At 44.3% G+C, this 19,316-nt stretch overlaps 1 protein-coding gene across 1 annotated transcript; it reads left to right on the top strand.

Moving 5' to 3' along the window:
- Positions 1-914: 914 nt before the first annotated feature.
- On the top strand, positions 915-15,777 carry AKIRIN1 (akirin 1). Its single transcript, XM_002811008.4, has 5 exons — positions 915-1,401; positions 8,079-8,219; positions 10,871-11,005; positions 13,241-13,312; positions 13,934-15,777. The coding sequence occupies exons 1-5, from the start codon at positions 1,182-1,184 to the stop codon at positions 13,942-13,944; spliced, it is 579 nt and encodes a 192-aa protein (XP_002811054.1). The 5' UTR covers positions 915-1,181; the 3' UTR covers positions 13,945-15,777.
- Positions 15,778-19,316: the final 3,539 nt, after the last annotated feature.

Here is a 19,316-nt window from a genome sequence, read left to right as displayed (position 1 = left end):
CAACTCAAATATTCTGGCACATTGATGTAGCATATGGGCTAATAGAAGTGAATATCTGTAATTCGGACTGTCCTGAAAAATCCTGGAGATATGTTGAAGACAGATCCCAGGAGTCATGGTCATTATTCAGTATATATGACAAGGTACAGAAAGGCTTTATCCTTTCTTTGGATCAGATTCCTTTGATGATCTGTTGAAAATATCGGAACTGCTCCCCAGAAAAATACAGACGCGTAGAGTTTCAGAAAGCAGAACCCTCCTGTTATCTATTTATTTTTCCAGAATATCAAAAGCACTTTACAGTTGGTATTGCTGTGAAGAGTTCAGAAAGACGAGGAAGAACCTGAGCTGCCAAGTCAGATGGGAAGAATGGCAAATCAGCTACCAGCTGAAGTTCTTAACACTCTGAAGCCATTCTTAGACGGTTTAAGCCAGTGGGTGCTTTTTGTAGGTTCTCAACTTTTTAAAGTAACATATCCCTTTGATGAGCTGCTTAAGGTATGGGTCAGCTATCTCAAAAATACTCCCACCAACACCCCCACCCTCGCTCCCACCCCACAAATCTGCAAATAATTTCATGGGGTTCATGGCCTTGCTAAAGCCCATCCTCCAATATTCGCTTCTGTTTAAGTGCAGACTTCCCAGGGCTCAGCGGAATGCCCTTGATGACCTTTAAACAATCACCCTTTTATCATGGGGACAAGAGCGGCCTAGAAGCAGGTTTTTGGAGTCACCAGACCCCCATGGCCCCTCACCAGGCCCCTTCAAGCTCTCCCCTCCCCCATGCCCGCGCCGCGCAGGTGCGAAAACCTTAGGGGCCACCCGGGCGCGACAGCCCCAAAGCGGGGGGGATGGGACCCTGGGAGGGGCGGGGGTGGGGGTGGGGGCCTTCCCGGTGTTGCTTGGTGACCACGCTCTCCGCCCAGACCGTTCCATTTCTTCAGCAGGGGGCGCCCCGGGCCGGGCCGGCACTGACCAGCCGCGCAGAGCCACCCTCTTCCGGCCTGCCCCCCTCTGCCGGGCGATGGCGTGCGCCTGTGACGTCACAGAAGGCGGGGCCAGTGCTGCTGCCGGGTGCTGGAGGCGCCATTGGAGCCGGCTTGGCTGGCGAGCCCGGTTGAGGAGCTTCTTGGGCCGCACTTACTGCCGCGTCCGCTCCCGGTCCCTGGCCCCTCAGCGGCATGGCGTGCGGGGCGACGCTGAAGCGGCCCATGGAGTTCGAGGCGGCGCTGCTGAGCCCCGGCTCCCCGAAGCGGCGGCGCTGCGCCCCTCTGCCCGGCCCCACTCCGGGCCTCAGGCCCCCGGACGCCGAGCCGCCGCCGCCGTTTCAGACGCAGACCCCACCGCAGAGTCTGCAGCAGCCCGCCCCGCCCGGCAGCGAGCGGCGCCTTCCAACTCCGGGTAACGTGCGCTGCTCTGGGCTTGGCAGGAAGCCAGGCCCAGGCATTTTTTTGGGGGGCGGTGGGGGGAGGGTTGGGAATACCAGGCCAGTTTACCCAGGGACCCCTTTGCCTTGAGAAAAGGGAACTGGGATGCCGCTGGGCCTGGTTGCTTCCGGGGATGGGAGGCATCCGGGAGGGGTAATGGGGCCACAGGGTCGATTTTAGGTTTTCCTGGAGGAGGAGAGCCTGGAGGGGTGGACACCAAGAGGAAGATGGGAATACCTCTGGCCGCTCCGGGCCCTCCCTGTCGCTGAAGCCCCTCCTTCCTCCGCTGGCCGGGTCTGCATCGAGCCACCCTGCAGATCCAGTGGGCCATGGAAAATTGGATTCTACTCACGAACCTGGCCTGGAGGGCGGGGGTGGGGTGGGGGCGGGTTACCGGGAAGGGGCGCGAGTGCGTGCTGTTTAGCGCTGTAGGGAGACATGATTTCCAGAAGTCTTTAGGGACCCAGAGGCCGCCGCAAGAGTCACGGAATCCGATTTCAACCTGATCATTTCTAAGGGACTGGCCACGTTCTTTTATTATATGTCTGTTGCCTCGTAGCATATATGGCTTGAAATCGGTAGATCATTAGCTAGAATTTGAGAATCCTACGACATACGGAGGTTCTACAGAACTAAGAATGTAACTGTCCTTAACAGGGACTCTCCTTCAGTAAGGCGTTCCACTTTGTCCAAGGAAAAGGAAGGACTGGCGTTACAGCAGGCACCTCATAGCGCAGGAGTAGAGGGGAGGGTGCTTCAGCATTAATATTCTGCGATTTTATAGGACTTCCGGAAATGAGGGGGGCGTCTCAATAATGGATTTGGGCAAGTCGTTTCTTTGTGTATTTTTCTATTCTTCAAGCTTAAGCAAAACCTTAGGCTCACCGTAAAATCATCCTTTCTTCACCCCTTTTCAGTAGCAGTGCCTTCAGGTTTCATTTCCTCCTTCCTCTGCATATCGATCCACAATGCAAATTGCGGGCCCTCATCCTCACACCAAGATTCCTACACCCAGCAGACTTCATATCCTTAACTCGAATTCACCTTTTTATCCTAGAATTAAAAGGACTTATGAACTGTGACCGTATCTTACCTAGTCAGTCTTTTACACATTTTTTTCAAACTGTGCCTCTGCTGTTTCCCCCAGACCCACCGCTCTGTGCCCTTATCATGTTTTTCCCTTCTATTTGCTAATCCCAAAAGAGTAATTTCAAGTCTCTTATCCATTAGCTGACTAACCTGCCCATAAAAAACGCTGTTCTACTTAAATTTCCCGGCCATTCAATGTTGTATAACCTAATGTACAGGATGAGATAATGTTTGCAAAAGTCCATTTTAAAGAACCCTCAAAGACAGGCGCCATAGATCGCCACTTGCAGTGATGTTTTGTTCTTCCCTAGCTCCTGCAGATACCTAAAGATAGTCCATAAACTTTTTGGGTCTCACTTCTGCAAATTGGAGTTCATACTTGCCCTATCTTTTGTTGAAGAACCCTCAAGATAGTTGCAAAAAGTATTTTGAAAAGTATAAAGTGATGGGTTTAATGTAAATGTTTTATTCAGTACTACTACCCTCTAGACTAATTCGGTTGTAGTTCACATTACAGTAGCTGCTTCATAAGTGATTTTTGGGCCGGGCGAGGTGGTTTATGCCTGTAATCCCAGCACTTCGGGAGGCCATGGTGGGTGGATCAAGAGACCGAGACCATCCTGGCCAACATGGTGAAAACCCTGTTTCTACTAAAAATAGCCTGGCGTGGTGGCGCGTGCCTATAGTCCCAACTTCTCAGGAGGCTGAGGCAAGAGAATCGCTCAAACTCGGGAGGCGGAGGTTGCATTGAGCCAAGATTGCGCCACTGCACACCAGCCTGGCGACAGAGCGAGACTCCGTCTTAAAAAAAAAAAAAAAAAAAAAAAAAGTTATTTTTGTTGTGGGGGCAGTGGTGGCGTGCACTTGTAATCCCAGCTACTAGGGAAGCTGAGGCAGGAGAATCGTTTGAACCCAGGAGGCAGAGGTTGCAGTGAGCGGAGATCACACCATTGCGCTCCAGCCTGGGCCACAAGAGCGAAACTCCATCTCAAAAAAAAAAAAAAAAAAAGAGAATGTGGGCAAGGCATGGTGGCTAACACCTGCAATCCCAGCACTTTGGGAGGCTGAGGCAGGAGGATTGCTTGAGCCCAGGAATTCGAGACAAGTCTGTGCAACATAATGAGACCTTGTTTCCACAAAAGAATTCTAAGGCCGGGCGCAGTGGCTCACTCCTGTAATCCCAGCACTTTGGGAGGCGGAGGCGGAGGCGGGCGGATCACCTGAGGTCTGGAGTTCGAGACCACCCTGACACACATGGAGAAATCCCGTCTCTACTAAAAATAGAAAATTAGTGGGGCATGGTGGTGCATACCTGTAATCCCAGCTACTCGGGAGGTTGAGGCAGGAGAATCGCTTGAACCTGGGAGGCGGAGATTCCGGTAAGCCGAGATAGGGCCATTGCACTCCATGCTGGGCGACAAGAGTGAAACTCCATCTCAAAAAAAAAAAAAAAAAAAAGCTAAAAAATTAGCTGGGCAATTTTTCTGAAATCTGAAATGCTGCAAAGTCTGAACTGCTCCAGAAATTGAGTGTCAATATAACATTCAAAGGAAATACTTATTCACTGGACTTTTTCTGATTTGGGGTAAGGGATGTTCAATTGGTAAGTATAATGCAACTATTCCACAATCCAAAACTTCCGTCTCAAGCATTTTGGATGAGGGATGCTCAATCTGTATGGTACTTTTTGTGGAAAGGTCCTGTAAAACTAAGACTTTTATTCCTTTATCTTTATTGAGTGCTAGGTGAATTCCAGACACGGAAGAAGGGGGTTGCTGACCGCAGGAAATATTTGTAAACATAGTGTGCAAAGTAATTAATTGATTATGACTTGAGAGTCTGAGAATAACTTCTGAATTAAGGTAGCATTTTAGCTGAGTCTTTTTTTGTTTTGTTTTGTTTTGTTTTGTTTGAGACAGAGTCACTCTGTTACCCAGGCTGGAGTGTAGTGGCACGATCTCGGCTTACTGCAACCACCGTCTCCCATGTTCAAGCGATTCTCCTGCCTCAGCCTCCCCAGTAGCTGGGATTACAGGCATGTGTCACTACTCTCGGCTAATTTTTTTATTTTTATTTTTTTGAGATGGTGTTTCGCTCTCGTTGCCCAGGCTGGAGTGCAATAGCGTGATCTTGGCTCACTGCAACCTCCACCTCCCAGGCTCAAGCGATTCTCCTGCCTCAGCCTCCCAAAACGCTGGGATTACAGGCACATGCCACCATGCCCGGCTAATTTTTGTATTTTTAGTGGAGATAGGGTTTCATCATATTGGTCACGCTGGTCTCAAACACCTGACCTCAGGTGATCCGCCTGCCTCCGCCTCCCAAAGTGCTGGGATTACAGGCATGAGCCACCGCACCCAGCCTACTAATTTTTGTGGGTTTTTTTTGTCAAGACAGGGTTTCACTGTATTGGCCAAGCTGGTCTCGAACTCCTGACCTCAAGTGATCTGCCCGCCTCGGCCTCCCAAAGTGCTGGGATTGCGTGAGCCACTGCACCCGGCTGGCTGAGTCTTGATAAAATTTGAGCAATAGTCCCATTTCGAGCACAGGGAACCTGTGAGAGCAAAGTCCAAAAAACCCACAATTTAAGGAAAGAATAATGTAATGTAACTAAATTATAGTGGAATCCAGATGGAACCAGGAAAATAAATTGAGGCCAGATCTTGGAAGGTATTGACTGCCGTGTTCAAGAGTTTGAATTTTGGTTTGTAGCAGGTAGGAACACTGTAGAGTTTGGAGGATGGGCTTAGACTGGAAAGAATCTGGCAGCACAACCTCAAATAATGGAGGCAAGGATTAAAATTACCCACTGTTAAAAAGAAATTTGGGTTTTTCTTTTTAAAAAAATTTTGTGCTTTATATGGCCTTCTACAGAAGAAAATCACGTCTAACTTTCTTATTTTTCTCCCATGGATACCGTGTTTAGATTCTTGGACTTCTTAGTCCTACCACCCTCAAAATTGTATCTTTCCATTTGTTAACATTGCCATACAGGAGGCAGAGGTTTATCAGAGACCTTCTGTTCTCTTGAGCATTGTCCTCATACTTGTCCTTTCTTGTTTCAAGTATTTGCAGTTCTTATCCTTGTATTGGCTCTGGCTTGAGGAATAAGACATTTTAAAATAAAGTGGGGTAGCGGTGGCTCACGCTTGTATTCCCAGCACTTTGGGAGGCCGAGGCGGGCGGATCAGCTGAGGTCAGGAGTTTGAGACCAGCCTGGCCAACATGGTGAAACTCTGTCTCTACTAAAAATACAAAAAATTAGCTGGGTGTGGTGGCGGGCGCCTGAAATCCAAACTACTCTGGAGGCTGAGGCGGGAGAATTGCTTGAACCTGGGAGGTAGAGGTTGCAGTGAACTGAGATTGTGCTGTTGCACTACAGCCTGGGCGACAGAGTGAGACTCTTAAAAAATAAAGTGAGGTGAAAACTTAATAAATTCAGGAATCTAAAATACAAACTTCATAGCACTGTTTTGTTTTGTTTTTTGAGACAGAGTCTTACTCTGTCGCCCAGGCTGGAGTCCAATGGGGTGATCTCGGCTTACTGCAATCTCCGCCTCCTGGGTTGAAGCAGTTCTCCTGCCTCAGCTTCCCAAGTAGCTGGGATTACAGGTGCACACCACCATGCCCAGCTAATTTTTGTATTTTTAGTAGAGACGGTTTCGCCATGTTGGCCAGGCTGGTCTCTAACTCCTGACCTTAGGTGATCCGCCTGCCTAGGCCTCCCAAAGTGCTGGGATTACAGGCGTGAGCCACCATGCACGGGCTTTTTTTCTTTTTTTTGATACTGGGTCTCGTTATGTTGCCCAGGCTGGCCTCAAGTGATCCTCCCACCTTGGCCTTCCGAAGTGCTGGATTACAGGCATGAGCCACCATGCCTGGCCCATAGTACTCTTGTTTTTTTGTTTTTGTTTTTGTTTTTGTTTTTGTTTTTTTTTGAGACACAGTCTCATTGTGTTGCCCAGGCTGGAGTGCAGTGACATAATCTCAGCTCAGCGCAACCTCCGCCTCCCCAGTTCAAGAGATTCTCCTGCCTCAGCTTCCCGAGTAGCTGGGACTACAGGCGCGTGCCACCACACCTGGCTAATTTTTTGTATTTTTAGTACAGACGGTGTTTCACCATGTTAGCCAAGATAGTCCTCAATCTCATGACCTTATGATCTGCCTGCCTCAGCCTCCCAAAGTGCTGGGATTACAGGCATAAGCCACCATACCCAGCTGGCCCATAGCACTCTTAAAGCATCTCCTACATTGTTCCAGTATTTAGGCTGAAAGTTAGGGAGTTTGACTATGTGTGGAACCACTTGAATTCATGTCAGTTCCTGGACTGTACTGTCACTTGCTATGACATTATTGTTACCTTTAGTTTTTATTTTTACCACCTTATCAGGTAGGTATTTAACGTTTATATTGAAGAAGTAAAGATCCTGAATAACTTCTCAAGGTTATAGTCACACAGCTAAGTAAGAAGCAAAGTGGCATTGTTAATACCTCCCACCATTAAAAAAAAAAGGTGGTTATAGCAAAGTATACACTAGAATAATTTGAGTTGTTTGAGATGGATACAGTTATCTCTGTTTTTAAATTAGTAGGTACAAACAAAGAACTTGAAAACCACATCCTTTTAGATTCTTTGTTGTTTCTAGGAGTGTATTTCAAGGTGGTTAGTAATTTGTGTTTCCTGGGCTCCCTTTAATAGTGTTAGCAAATTTGCTTTGTGATTACCTTGACTTATAATCTCCCCACACACTGAGTTGCCTCTTAGGATCAGAAAATTATATTCTAAGCCCTGACCATCACTTCTAGGCATTAAATCTCAGTTCTTTCCTTCGTCGATGTCCACACTGTAAACATAATGGTTTCTGCTGCCCTCTTTCCCAAAGTTTATTTTGATTTGTTTTTTAGGTAAATCACCCAGGCTCCCTTGTGGTTTTTTTTGAGACGAGATTTTGCTGTGTCGTTCAGGCTAGTCTCCTGGGCTCAAGGGATCCTCCCGCCTCCACCTGCAGAGTAGCTGGGATTACACCCAGTTTTGGAGTCACCACTTCCAGCTCCAAAGATGCTTTTTTAAAGTCGCATATGGGACAAGAGCTTCCTTCTTAGAAGGCCTTGGGCAGTATGAGACTCACCCCTTAATACCCTAGGTTGTGAAATTGTAAAATTTAAAGAAGATTAAAAAATAATCCCTGTTAGGTAAACAGAGGTTTCTTCTGCTGTAAATTTGTACTAGTTAACCATCCAGCTAACTGCAGATCTTGTGTTCTTTGCCACAGGAAAACAAGTAAAGGGAACTCTGGCTGGTTTATGCCAAAGTAGCTATTCTTTTATGCATTGTTGAAATAGTGGCAATAAGAACATACTGTCTTTGAAGCCACTGGGGAGTACTTGGTACGGTATAAACGTTTTGCTTGTTTATGTCAGGGGAGGGGGAGATTGAGACCTACATGCCAAAGGGAGTATCTAAAGTCTAGTCAGAAGATCTTTGTCTCTTCCCACTTCTGAAGAAAGTTTGAAGAAATGAGACAATAAAGTGAAAGCTCAAGTTTGTTTCTTTTTTATTAGAGCAAATTTTTCAGAACATAAAACAAGAATATAGTCGTTATCAGAGGTGGAGACATTTAGAAGTTGTTCTTAATCAGAGTGAAGCTTGTGCTTCGGAAAGTCAACCTCAGTCATCAGCACTCACAGCACCTAGCTCTCCAGGTAAGCCCACTTTGATCTGCAAAATCCGCATTAAGGGTTTGTAAATGGTACTTACAATGATGAATCCAGAATTGGCCTCCTCTAATGTGATAAAATTGCTAAAGTGGATGTATTAATATTTACAGATATTTTTAAAACTATACAGTCATGAAACTGGAAGAAACCTCACATTGATTTGATGTGCTTCCATTCACCCAATACAAGAATATCTTCCTGTATACTGCAATGTGTAATATTGTAGCCAGTGTGCAATAAATAGCCACATGTGGGCTATTTAATTTTAAACTAATTAAAATTAGATAAAATTTTGGCCAGCTGAGGTGGCTCATGCCTGTAATCCTAGCACTTTGGGAGGCTGAGGCAGGCGGATCTCCTGAGGTCAAGAGTTCAAGACCAGCCTGGCCAACATGGCAAAACCTCGTCTCTACTAAAAATACAAAAAAATTAGCCAGGCATGGTGGCTCGCACCTGTAATCCCAGCTACTCGAGAGGCTCAGGTTGCAGTGAGCTGAGATCACACCATTGTACTCCAGCCTGGGTGGCAGAGTGAGTCTGTTTCAAAAAAAAAAAAAAAAAAGTTTTTTTAAAATTCTGTTCCTCAGGTTCAGTAGTCACATTTCAGGTACTCATTAGCCACATATGGCTGTTGTATTGTACATGCAGTTACAAGATATTTCCATAATTGCAGAAAGCTCTGTTCAACAGGGGCTGCTCATTATTGACAAATGGTCAAAGAGGATGTGCTAAAAAATAGAATCTAAAGGTTGGAGACAATCTTTATGGTCATGTAGTGACTCAGTTTTGCCTGCCATATTGCCTCCTGTTGGGGTTCAACAGCCCAGTGTTTGACAATCTCCAGTGGTGGTGAAATCTGTCTCCTTTAACAGTAGAAGAGTCTATTTCCTCACAAAGTATTCTACTTAACAGTTCTAAAGGTTAAAAGTTACCTTGATTAAAAATTGTCTCCTTACAAAATAAAAACTGGGGTTTGCCTAGAATTAGGGTTAGGGGAGAATGAGGAGATATTGCTTGATGGGTAAGGGGTTTTAGTTTTTATAGTGATGGAAGTGTTCTGGAACTAGAAGTGGTGGTAGTAGTGTAACATTTTGATTATGCCAAATGCCACTGACTTGTTTGCTTTAAAGTGATTACTTTTATTTTATGTGACTTTTACCTCACAAATTATTTTTTTTAAATTCAGAGTTCCTGGCTCTGGAGCTGCACCCTTTCTGATTGCTCTTGCACATACATGATAAACCTGTCAGTGGTTACAACTAGCACTATTCTCTTGAGATTTCAGTAATTTTAAAGTAATAGGATATGTTATGGTTAACAAAACAATTACAAATAATGACTAGTGAGATGTTTTGGTTAGATTTTATTTGTAGAGAAAAAAATATCCTTGAGTTAGTTTAAGCAAAAAATTATTTGTTTCAGTGTGTTAAATGGCTTACAGGCTAACAAATGGCCAAAGAAACAGATTTTAGCCTGAGCTTTGAGGAACAGCTGAGAAATGGGCTGCCACCAGGGCTGCTGCCCATGTGTGTTTTTTTGTTTTGTTTTGTTTTGTTTTGTTTTGTTTTGTTTGAGATTTGCTCTGTTGCCCAGGCTGGAGTGCGGTGCGGTGGCGTCATCTCAACTCACCGGAACCTTCGCCTCCCAGGTTCAAGCGATTCTTCTGTCTCAGCCTCCCGAGTGGCTGGGACTACAGGCGCCCACCAGCACGCCCGGCTATTTTTTTGTATTTTTAGTAGAGGTGGGGTTTCACCATGTTGGCCAGGCTGGTCTCGAACTCCTGACCTCAAGTGATCAACCCGACTTGGCCTCCAAAGTGCTGGGATTACAGGCGACAGTCACCACGCCTGGCCAGGACTGCTGCTTTTATCATGATCAGAAGGCCACTTGTGGGATCTGTTCACTTGCCAGCTCCAGAACCAGGCTGGTAGAAGCTTATCCCTGTGACTTATCTCTGTACTGAATTCAAATCTTCTGTGAGTGAGCCTGATTAGGAGAACCTTTTTTTTTTTTTTTTTTTTTTTTTTGAGACTGTTTTGCTCTTGTTGCCCTGTTTGGAGTGCAGTGGTGTGATCTCGGCTCGCTGCAGTCTCCGCCTCTCAGGTTCAAGCGATTCTCCTTTCTCAGCCTCCCAAGTAGCTGGAATTACAGGTGCCGATCACCACGCCCAGCTAATTTTTTTGTATTTTTAGTAGACACAGGGGTTTCTCCATGTTGGTCAGGCTGGTCCCAAACTCCCAACCTCAGGTGATCCGCCCACCTCGACCTCCCAGAGTGCTGGGATTACAGGCATGGCCACTGCGCCCAGCCTTTTTTTCTTTTTTTTTTTTTTTTTTTGAGATGGCGTTTTACTCTTGTGGTCCAGGCTGGAGTACAGTGGCACAATCTTGGCTCACTGCAACCGCCACCTCTCGGGTTCAAGCAATTCTTCTGCCTCAGCCTCCCAAGTAGCTGGGATTATGGGCATGCCCTACCACGCCCAGCTAATTTTGTATTTTTAGTAGAGACTGGGTTTCTCCACGTTGGTCAGGCTGGTCTCCACCTCAGATGATCCGCCTGCCTCGGCCTCCCAAAGTGCTGGGATTATAGGTGTGAACCACCGCACCTGGCCCAAACTTGCTTTTTCTTTTGGCCAGGTTCCTCATGGATGAAGAAGGACCAGCCCACCTTTACCCTCCGACAAGTTGGAATAATATGTGAGCGCCTCTTAAAAGACTATGAAGATAAAATTCGGGAGGAGTATGAGCAAATCCTCAATACCAAACTAGCAGGTAGGCCGAGGCAGTGACTGCCATTGTCATTAACAGGGTTCAGTTAAAAATTAACACCAGTTAAATAACTTAGAAAAAGAGAGTAGGACCTCATGCAAGGGAGTTTATTGAGTTGAGGGTATGGAAGTTACTCTTTGGTGATTGTAAACACATCGTTTATACATTATATGGTATAAATATAAAGGACTTTTTTTTTTTTGAGACAGAGTTTTGCTCTTGTTGCCCAGGCTGACAGCGCAACCTCCGCCTCCCAGGTTCAAACGATTCTCCTGCCTCAGCCTCCAGAGTAGCTGGGATTACAGGCATGCGCCACCACGCCTGGCTAATTTTTTTTGTATTTTTAGTAGAGACAGGGTTTCTCCATGTTGGTCAGGCTGGTCTCAAACTCCTGACCTCAGGTGATCCGCCCACCTCGGCCTCCCAAAATGCTGGGATTACAGGCGTGAGCCACCGCACCCGGCCAGGACTTTGTGTTTTAAATAGAGGCAAGGTTTTGCTGTGAGCCCAGCTCTAGGAGTCTTCAGCTCCAGGCCTCAAGAAATACTCCACCTCAGCTTCCCAGAGTGCTGGCATTACAGGAGTGCTACACCTTGCCCAGTGGGAGGGATTTTTCATTTGCATTTCTGAAAAGAAACAAACCAAGCTCTTGCAAGAATTTTCCATATCAGTGAAGGCATTTGGGCTAGCTGGCTGGTAAACGGATGGTTGTGATACAAACTCTCAACAGGTGTTATGGAAGAGTTCAGTATTGTCAACATATTCAAACTTCCTAGTAAAAGTCATAGTTACGGATGTGGAGAGTTGGGTGTGATTTGGGAGGAACAGTAGAGTAAAAGCAAGGCTAGGCAGGTTAGAACAAAGGTAGTGATCAATGATGGCAACAATTAAAGCCTTCTGTGAAAGAAAGAGATCTGAATCAGAAATAGGAAATAGTACCTGTTTAGTGAAAGTGGATAATATTCCACATTAAACCACAGTACTGTATGTCAAGCACAAATCTCATCATACTCCTTTTCTGATTAAAGTCCTCAGCTGTACCCTATGGGATATAGGTCAAGATCTGTTGCTTAGGGTGACAGTGTGAGTAATTAAGAAATTTATGGGCAGCTTTCATGCTTTGCTGCTGTGTAATTATCAGAGAGTGAAAAAGCACAACTTTTTCCTATAACACTATTGTTTCCTAATGTGGTGACCCATACAACGTGGTTCCTCAGAATATTTATAGATCTGTTTTACATTGGGAGCTGTTGGGTTAAGCAAAGTTAAATGAGTTCCTTTATAGTAGAATTACTTTGATCCTTTAATATGTATTATAAGAAGAAGCTCTAGGCCGGGCGCGGTGGCTCATGCTTGTAATCCCAGCACTTTGGGAGGCCGAGGCAGGTGGATCACGAGGTCAGGAGATCGAGACCATGCTGGCTAACACGGTGAAACCCCATCTCTACTAAAAATACAAAAAATTAGCCGGACGTGGTGGTGGGCGCCTGTAGTCCCAGCTACCAGGGAGGCTGAGGCAGGAGAATGGCGTGAATCCGGGAGGCAGAGGTTGCAGTGAGCCGAGGTCGCGCCACTGCACTCCAGCCTGGGTGACAGAGTGAGACTCCATCTCAAAAAAAAAAAAAAAAAAAAGAAGAAGCTCTAATATATCATTCTGTCTCCCACTCCCACCTTAATACTGTTTCAGTCAGCTGGTTCTAAGTCACTTCTTTGTTCACAGATGTCAGGCTGCCTTCTTCATTTCTACTCAGTTTCCCCTTAAAAGGTGGTACTTCTGTGGAACTGTTTGCAATTAGATGGTATAGATTTTCGCTTAGCTTTCTAGCCATCCCACACTTCTTCCACTCATGTTTTTCACTCAATGTGTGTTGAAATTTATAACAAGGAAAGAGTTTCAAAGATTCATGTCCCACGGGAGATGGGCTGAAATTTGCTGGCTATGGTAGTGAGCTATTAATAGGAGATGGAGTTATGTCATGGGGGAGAGGTTATCAGGAAAATACCATTATATACCATCAGTGACCAATTCTAGAAGCCAAGGATTTGGCTCTGGGTTTTAAGAGGAACAGATCTCAGTGACCTTTATATAAGGTCCCTGGACCTTAATACAAGGACCTTTATAAAGAGCGCCTGAGAGGGTGAAGAATTCAAACTGGGAAGCTATTTGTGATCCTGACACTTGATTCCTAAAAATTGAGGGAGAGTTGCTGAGGATAAGTATGTACCGTCTTCTCACAGAACAATATGAATCTTTTGTGAAATTCACACATGATCAGATTATGCGACGGTATGGGACAAGGCCAACAAGCTGTAAGTATTGCCACATTTTCTTTGAATTTTCTAAGTTTCAAGAGCAAAATTTCTACACTGAAACTCCTGAGAGTAAAAAGTCCCTGTGAAGTAAAATGTGCCCGCCACTGTGCTAAGCATATTAAATCCACACCAAAGCTTATATAATCCTCACAGTGACCCTATGAGGGAGTACTATTATTAGCTCCATTTTACTGGTAAAGATAGCACGTAAAGAGGTTAAATAATTTGCCCAAGCTTATACAGCTAGTGGTTCAGCTAGGATTAAAATCTAGGTAGTCTGACTTGAGCACCAATTTGTTACTTGTCTTTTCTCCAGAAAGATAGTTTCAGTTGTTAATTTATGAAAGTTGATTCCTTAAGTTAGTTTATCAAGTGTGGTCAGGATTTCTTATTCTAAATAATTTGCAACTACCAGATATTCAAAGCATAAAATATGAGCAGTCATATATCTAACTGAATTTGAGTCAGGTTCCTTAAATTCTTGATCTTTAGTATCTTTTAAGTGGTGACTCATCGTTAATGCTATTTCTCACATTTACTGTTAGTGAAAATTTTTAAAGCATGACACTATAATTTTTAGTATTCTTACCCTTTTTGTTTTTTATTCCTAATTTACAGATGTGTCCTGAAGCTTTGTCACATATCTGGGTACCAGGTTTGACCTCAAGAGATGGCTGCTGTACACTTTTTGCAACTGGTTTGATGTCACATTTCAGCTCCAACTTTGCATCCTGAGAACACTTAAACGTTTCTGCAGGTCCATTTTATACAACTTGAAAGACCGTAAAACTTTCTGGTTGCCACAAGCATATCTTTCTTTTCTGCTCATCCAATAAACAGCTGTGCCCTACTGTGATAGATTTTCCAAACAAAAATACCTGGAGCAGCAGTTTAGCAAAATATGCCTTCAGTGGCACTCAACAAATGGAGTTTCCCCAAGCACAGTTCTGTAAGAAGTGCGTGTGAGAGTGTGTGTATATGTGTGTATGTGTATTTTAAGTTATTATTTGTATTGTGCAAAAATTTTGTTTTGATCTTGGGGATTCTGGCTGTGAATTTGGTGCACGACAATTATGGTAAAAAAAACATTTGCTTGGTCTACAGAAGATCATTAATGTTTTGTGACCATATAAGTTGTAACAGTGGATTGTTTTTATGTGTAGGTATTGTTAAATACAGGGACTGTTTCCAGGCACAGAATATGAATCGTAAGTTAGGATGGACATTAGATGTGATTATGATGATAAAGCGAAGGTCTGTGGTCCTACCTCTGCAGACACATGGTGAGAAATTAGAACAAACTGGAGACGGGCCATTGACACATGGACTCTGCCTGAGCGTGTTAGGAAATACTTTGACTCCAAGCCTTAAAATACTCACATGGAGTCGGCGCTCACCTCATTCACACAATTATCATAGAGCTCCCTGGACAGTGAACCTCTAAGGGGAAAAGGTCTGCCCTGGAGCAGGAGCATCAGGGTTGGCTTGGGAGCATGAGAGGTGAGCTCAGGGCTAGGCCTGGGCCAGGCCCCAGCAGCACTGCTACTTGGGAGGAGCCACTTCACCTTTGTATCAGTTATTAAAAAATATAATTTGGGCTGGGCGCAGTGGCTCACGCCTGTAATCCCAGCACTTTGGGAGTCCGAGGCATGCGGATCACTTGAGGTCAGGAGTTCGAGAGCACCCTGGCCAATATGGTGAAATCCCATCTCTACTAAAAATAAAACAAAATTAGCCGGGCGTGGTGTTAGGCGCCTGTAATCCCAGCTGCTTGGGAGGCTGAGGCAGGAGAATCGCTTGAACCCTGGAGGTGGTGGTTGCAGTGAGCACAGATCGCGCCACTGCACTCCAGCCTGGGCGACAAAACGAGACTTTGTCTCAAAAAAAAAAAAAACATAGAATTTGGATCCTTTGGTCGGGTTCTCCCAAATTCTTTTGAGGTGTCCATGGTCAACTGCTTCAGCTTTGTTTTGGCAACCCCCTGCCCGAAGTCGCATATAGGCTGTTCTTCACCTTGTTTCCAAGGCTGAGGAACAGAAAGTAGCCTCTGTTTTGAGGAGGTGGAAGTTAAGTATACATTTATTTTTTACTGTGACTTGTTCAGGACCACATTTTACAAAATGCCTTGTTTCCTTCATTGTTTCTGGAAAGGAAAGTTCTATTAATATTGTTTTACTTTGAATATAGAATAGTTTTTTTAATTAGGGCTTATTTTGAAAAATTCTGAGTTTAATTCAAATGTATGCCAATACCTTCCAAAGTAAGGTAATATTCAGAGACAGTTGTTCTGATCAGATGGCTTAGAGAAATTTCTGGAATATTCACATTCGAAGATTCCTTATTAATGAATGTCTTTGACTTAAATCTAACCAAAAACTGCAACATTATTCTTTGTACATTTTCATTATATAGTGTTAACAAGCTTAGTTGCAAACAAATAAAATACTTAAGCTATTTGTTTACCTTGCCTTCTTAATACTGTGATAATGTTTATTAATTCAAATAACTTATGTGAGAGCTGCTATAACCATTTCCCCAGTTCAACATTGCATTGAAAATTTATGGACCTTTAAAAAAAAAAAGCCCAACGGTGATTTTTTTTAGTAATTAAAGAATGATTTTACTTCGTATTTGAAGGGCGATTTGTTTCATCTCTTCTTTTTTCAGGGTAGTCACTTGTTCCTAAAAGAGGAACATAGCAGTGGCTGTAATGGGAATGGCTCTGCAGTGGGCTAGTCACACCAAAATAAGGAAAGGGCAGCTGTGGGAGCCATCAGAAGCTGTGGAGGCTGGACTGGTAATGGGGAATGCTGCCCCACTGAAGTCTTGTTTTAGAGATCAGTGTGATGTGCTCACTTAACTATAAAGTGTCAGCCCCCATTCCAACTAAGTGGCTCCTGGCTGGGAAGTAGAGTAAGTTTCTCTAAGTAAAATGACACCTGCTCACCCCACCCTCTCACTATACTACATTGTTGTTAGGCTATCATATCATGATAAGGTTGCCCTCTGAGGCCACAAGGTAAGACCAAACCACCAGGGCTGGGTTTTGGGATCCCCTCTAAAGAGACCACACATGTTTGTTTAGTGTTTATAATCTAGAGAAAAGACAACTCCTGGGACAGAAATTGGGGACCTGGAAGGTAGGTCTCAGACTGGTGAATGAATTTTTCCCTAGACCTTGATTTCCAGAGCTTGAATTTAAGGGCACTCCCAGGTACAGAAATGTCTTTGTCCCATGGAAATTATAGACCAAGGAAGACGTCAGCCTACAAAATGTGTAAGGGTCTCTCAGGAACAGTGTTTCCAGAATATGGTCAGCTAGTTAATTTTTTTCTCTATTTTAATTCCAGTTATTATCCTTGGGTCAGAAGTTAAAAGGAAGATCAGAGCTCCTAAGGCAGTGATAATTGTTAAGATCTTCCAAAGGGGAAGACCATCAGGGAGTACAGAATTTAAGCCAGTGGGGCCTGGTGGCGCATGCCTGTAATCTCAGCACTTTGGAAGGCTGAGGTGGGCAGATCACCTGAGGTCAGGAGTTTGAGACCAGCTTGACCAACATGGTGAAACCCCATCTCTACTAAAATACAAAAATTAGCCGGGCGTAGTGGCGGGCGCCTGTAATCTCAGTTATTTGGAAGGCTGAGGCGGGAGAATCACCTGAAACCATGAGGCGGAGGTTGCAGAGAGCCGAGATTGCGCCATTGCACTCCAGCCTGGCAACAGAGTGAGACTATGTCTCAAAAAAAAAAAGGATTTGAGCCAACCTTTCAAACCTGGTGAATCTTCTTACCATGGAGGATTGGTTGGCTAGCATAGTAGTTAAAGGACTGACTGTGTGTGTTTGTAGCTCTGTAGTTTGGTTTCTTCTCTGCCACTAATTTGATTATGTCAGCCTTGCCAGGTTACTAAACTTGCTGAAACATGGCTTCCTTACCTGTAAAATCGAGGTTAATAGTAGGTTCATATTGGGTTTTGTTTTCAAATGCAAGAAATAATCCATGTAAAGAAAGTATTTAGCACAGCTTAGGGCATAGACTATGCACTTTACAATGTTAGAGCAGGTTTCTTTATAGTAGTCTTCGTCAGACCTGGAGACCCAAACTTTTGTGTCCCAAGTAGTGATTCTCAGCTTTCCAATATGAATAGCCCCTTGTTAACATAAAGATCTCACTTTTTCTTATTAGAATTTGTACCTTTAAGTGTTTGATTAAGGAAATAAAAGATGAATGACAAATGAATTTGGTAATGCCTTCCTGTGAATCTGTATTCACTATGTTTTGTATGTTAATATAGCAGGGTCATACAAAAACTGGTCTATTTTTGTAAAGTTTTGTAGAAACACTGCTACACCTATTCATTTGTCTGTGGCAGCTTTCACACTGCAACTCCAGACTTGAGTAGAGTAGGTGCTACAAAGACCAAAGCATGGGCCACAGAGCTGAAAATACTTACTGTGTCCTTTTACAGAAAAGTGTGCTGGCCTTTGCACTAAAGCATGAAGAAACATTTGGAAAAAAGCACACAGGCTGGGCGCGGTGGCTCATGCCTGTAATCCCAGCACTTTGGGAGGCCGAGGCGGGCAGGTCATCTGAGAATGGGAGTTCAAGACCAGCCTGGCCAACATGGAGAAATCCCATCTCTACTAAAAATGCAAAATTAGCCAGGCGTGGTGGTGCATTCCTGTAACCCCAGCTACTTGGAAGGCTGAGGCAGGAGAATCGCTTAAACTTGAGAGGTGGAGGTTGAGGTGAGCCGAGATCACACCATTGCACTCCAGCCTGGGCAACAAGAGCAAAACTCTGTCTCAATTAAAAAAAAGAAAAAGAGCAACAAACAAGGCAAAGTTACTTCATTTATAATCCTTGTTGCATCATGAGTTGATGAACACTTACCCTAATTTGTCATTCTTAAGGCTGTTATACCTTAAGTTGAGGTGTGATGAAAATACCCTTTTTGCTTACAAATAAAAACTGATTGCCAAAGTAAGTATGTCACAGAAAAAGCTACTGAACAACTGTTTAGAGCAATGATTCTCAAGGATGGGGACAGGGAGCATACTATTTGGGGAGGGAAAAAGACTTGAAATGACCAATTTTATTTCAAGCATTTTTAATTTTGGAATTTTAGGTACAAAAATGGGTGTGAGAATTTTGTTTAACAGAAAATAGCATGGCTTTAAAATAGTTTGTAAAATACTGTTCTTAAGGAACAGAGTGTAATAGTGCCCATGGGCTATTAAAAAGGAACAGAAACTTTACTACTCTGGAGTCCTTTGTTGAAAACAGATTGAGGGAGTGCTGTAATCTTCCAGAGCTACAGTTAAACTGGATAAGGTTGGACACCTGGAAAAAAGCATACGTTTACCCACCCTAAACCATACTTTCTTTTTTTTTTTTTTTTTTCTTTTTTTTTGAGATGAAGTTTCGTTCTTGTTGCCCAGGCTGGAGTGCATTGGCGCAATCTCGGCTCACTGCAACTTCCGTCTCCCGGGTTCAAGTGATTCTCCTGCCTCAGCCTCCCGAGTAACTGGGATTACAGGCATGCACCACCACGCCCAGCTAATTTTGTATTTTTAGTAGAGACGGGGTTTTACCATGTTGGTCAGGTGGGTCTCGAACTCCTGACCTCGTGATCCACTCGCCTTAGCCTCCCAAAGTGCTGGGATTACAGGTGTGAGCCACCGCACCTGGCCAGCAAACCATACTTTCAAGTAGATAATTAGCACTTTATTGTACTGAAGGTGTGATATTTTGACAATTTAAAGTTCTGGTCTTCATGGGTCTTTGTTTCTTTTTACTTACTGCTGTATCTAATATCTCCTTTTTTTTTTTTTCTTTTTTGAGACAGTCTCAGCCTGTCGCCCAGGCTGGAGTGCAGCGGCATGATTTCAGCTCACTGCATCCTCCACCTCCTGGGTTCAAGCGATTCTTCTGCCTTAGTCTCCTGAAAGGCTTGGATTACAGGCGCCCGCCACCACGCCTGGCTATTGTATTTTTCAATA

This window comes from Pongo abelii, chromosome 1 (genome assembly GCF_028885655.2).
Source record: "Pongo abelii isolate AG06213 chromosome 1, NHGRI_mPonAbe1-v2.0_pri, whole genome shotgun sequence".
NCBI lineage: Eukaryota > Metazoa > Chordata > Mammalia > Primates > Hominidae > Pongo > Pongo abelii.
The sequence above is the reverse complement of the archived record's forward strand: the minus strand, read 5'-3'. Positions and strand labels throughout refer to the sequence as shown.

Excerpts from the sequence above, each read along its gene's own strand:
- AKIRIN1 (XM_002811008.4), top strand. The coding sequence starts at position 1,182 with ATGGCGTGCGGGGCGACGCTGAAGCGGCCCATGGAGTTCGAGGCGGCG. Across the intron at positions 1,402-8,078 it reads GCGGCGCCTTCCAACTCCGG|AGCAAATTTTTCAGAACATA; the intron begins GTAACGTGCGCT and ends CTTTTTTATTAG. Across the intron at positions 11,006-13,240 it reads CCTCAATACCAAACTAGCAG|AACAATATGAATCTTTTGTG; the intron begins GTAGGCCGAGGC and ends GTCTTCTCACAG.